Below are 2,290 nucleotides of genomic sequence, written 5' to 3' on the forward strand. Positions count from 1 at the left end.
GAGTAGCAGGTGCTGCCATGAGCCCCGTCCCACAACACTCACAATGCAGTCTGACAGAACAGACCCACACCGCTCCACGTCCATGCTGCACATGAACCGCGCATGCCCAAAGCCGCCGCTAACTGACCCCGCCCCGTATTTACAGAACGGGATGTAAATATGAATGCATCTTCAGTGTGACACGAAAAGAAATCACTGCTTTTAACTCACACTGTCTCAGTCAGTCACCTCATTCACCACGTAGCCCGTCACTCACCTCGTCCACAGTGTGTGCCTTTTTGTGAAAAGCTAAACATCAAGCCCAATTAAAGGAGGAGGATTGAACATAGAATAGCAGTTCTTGCTAACAGCTACTCTTATGCTAACATTTAACAACATGGCAAAAAAACTGATTTATGTCATTTACATAAAAATTATTTATACAAATCATTAAAGATATGAAGTTATTTTGAGAATGACTGCCTATTTCAAAGGCTAGTTCATTTGTAGTTTTAACATATTTAGGGTGTTATTTATTCACTTTTTCTCACCCACGTTATTCCTTCAAAAACATATATTATGCAAATTAAGCAATGACATCATTTAGCGACTTCCAGGAGTTGGTAAAACTGCACACTCCTCTACATTGTTCTGCTTAGGATAAGGCTTTTCATCTATCCATAACATCTTTGCCAAAGGTGGAAGAATGATTCTGAATAAGGATTTTGGCTTCTGAAGATCAAATGTCTCTGAAGGCTGATTCATTTTGGCAATACTCTGTTTCAAGAACCAAACCAGAATAAAGCAGCTGTCTGTCACCAGTATAAATTGACATTTGTGCTCAGGTGGCCATCAGTGTATGTAAATGTTGAATATCAGGTGAGTGATGATCCAGACCAACTAGCCACTCAGATGTTAGTGGGAGGATTTATACTGTGCTATAAAAATACACTGCATAGGCCCAGCAAAGAACAGTGAGCTTCATTTAACAGACCTGAATCTTAAGATGAGCATCACAGCATATCAGCACAACATGACAGTTCAGTATTGCTTTCCAAACAACAACTTATCATGCCTAAAGGAGGTCAGAACAGGAACTGGGAATATATTCTTATTCACTCTACTATCATTTATCTCTGTGTGTACTGTGTTTTTGAACCTGCTGGTGATCATCTCCATCTCTCACTTCAAGCAGCTCCACACTCCAACCAACCTGCTCATCCTCTCTCTGGCTGTGGCTGATCTTCTGGTGGGACTAATTGTTATGCCTGTGAATATAATGCAACTAAGAGACAGCTGTTGGTATCTTGGTAAAATAGCATGTGCTGTTATTCCACTGATTCTTGCAGTGTCACCATCAGCCTCTCTCTGTAGTATGACTTGCATTGCAGTTGATCGGTACATTGCTGTTAATGATCCTTTGCTTTACTCCACTAAAATAACAGTTTGTAAAACCTCACTGATTATAATTTTAGGCTGGTCTTTTTGTTTATTTTATGTTATCTTTGTTTTTTACTTTAATGACCATCTCCTTCAGTCTCAGATATCCATGAGTTGCTATGGAGAGTGTTTCACAGTAGTAAAATATTCCTGGGTGATTGTTGACATAGTGATTTCATTTCTATGCCCTTGCTCTATTATAATGATCTTGTATGCACTCATTTTTATTGTGGCAAGACGTCAAGCTATAGCTGTGAAATCTATGTCAAATGTTCACTCACATGGACACAGAGTCAAAGTTTCAATAACCTCTGAAACTAAAGCAGCAAAAACACTTGGTATTGTTGTATGTTTTTATCTTGGTTGCTGGATACCTTATTTTTTAAGCTCTCTGTCATCTGAAACCTTGTCCTCTGTAACACTGCTGTGGACTGTGTTTGGCTGGCTACTATATATTAATTCTGCTGTGAACCCCATAATATATGCTATATTTTATCCATGGTTTAGAGCATCAGCTAAGTATATTGTTACTTGTAAAATATTTAACTCCTCATCGTCAACATTCAATTTGTTCCGAGAGCATTTTTAATTTAAAACTTTATTCAACTGGCAAATCTGAGACCATCATGTCTGCATGCTCTCAGAGAATGTAGTTTTTACTTTTTCTTTCTTTAACTTTCTTTTTTGTTGGATGGTCAGGTGACAAATAGTGCTACATATTGTCTGAATTTACTAAACACAGTTCTGATTACATAAAAATAGGACAATGTGAACTTTCCTTTGTTACTTACAATGTACCAGGGTTGTAGAAGACAATGTTCTCATAACTCAGCAGTGACTGTAGAAAAATGGACTCTCAATTACACCTTCT

General features: G+C 38.2%; 1 protein-coding gene across 1 annotated transcript; it reads left to right on the plus strand.

The window, feature by feature from the left end:
• Nucleotides 1–985: 985 nt before the first annotated feature.
• On the plus strand, nt 986–2,008 carry LOC143526266 (trace amine-associated receptor 6-like). Its single transcript, XM_077020908.1, has one exon. The coding sequence runs from the start codon at nt 986–988 to the stop codon at nt 2,006–2,008; it is 1,023 nt and encodes a 340-aa protein (XP_076877023.1).
• The last annotated feature ends 282 nt before the right edge of the window (nt 2,009–2,290 follow it).

This window comes from Brachyhypopomus gauderio, chromosome 10 (genome assembly GCF_052324685.1).
Source record: "Brachyhypopomus gauderio isolate BG-103 chromosome 10, BGAUD_0.2, whole genome shotgun sequence".
Lineage (NCBI taxonomy): Eukaryota > Metazoa > Chordata > Actinopteri > Gymnotiformes > Hypopomidae > Brachyhypopomus > Brachyhypopomus gauderio.

Excerpts from the sequence above, each read along its gene's own strand:
- LOC143526266 (XM_077020908.1), top strand. The coding sequence starts at position 986 with ATGAGCATCACAGCATATCAGCACAACATGACAGTTCAGTATTGCTTT.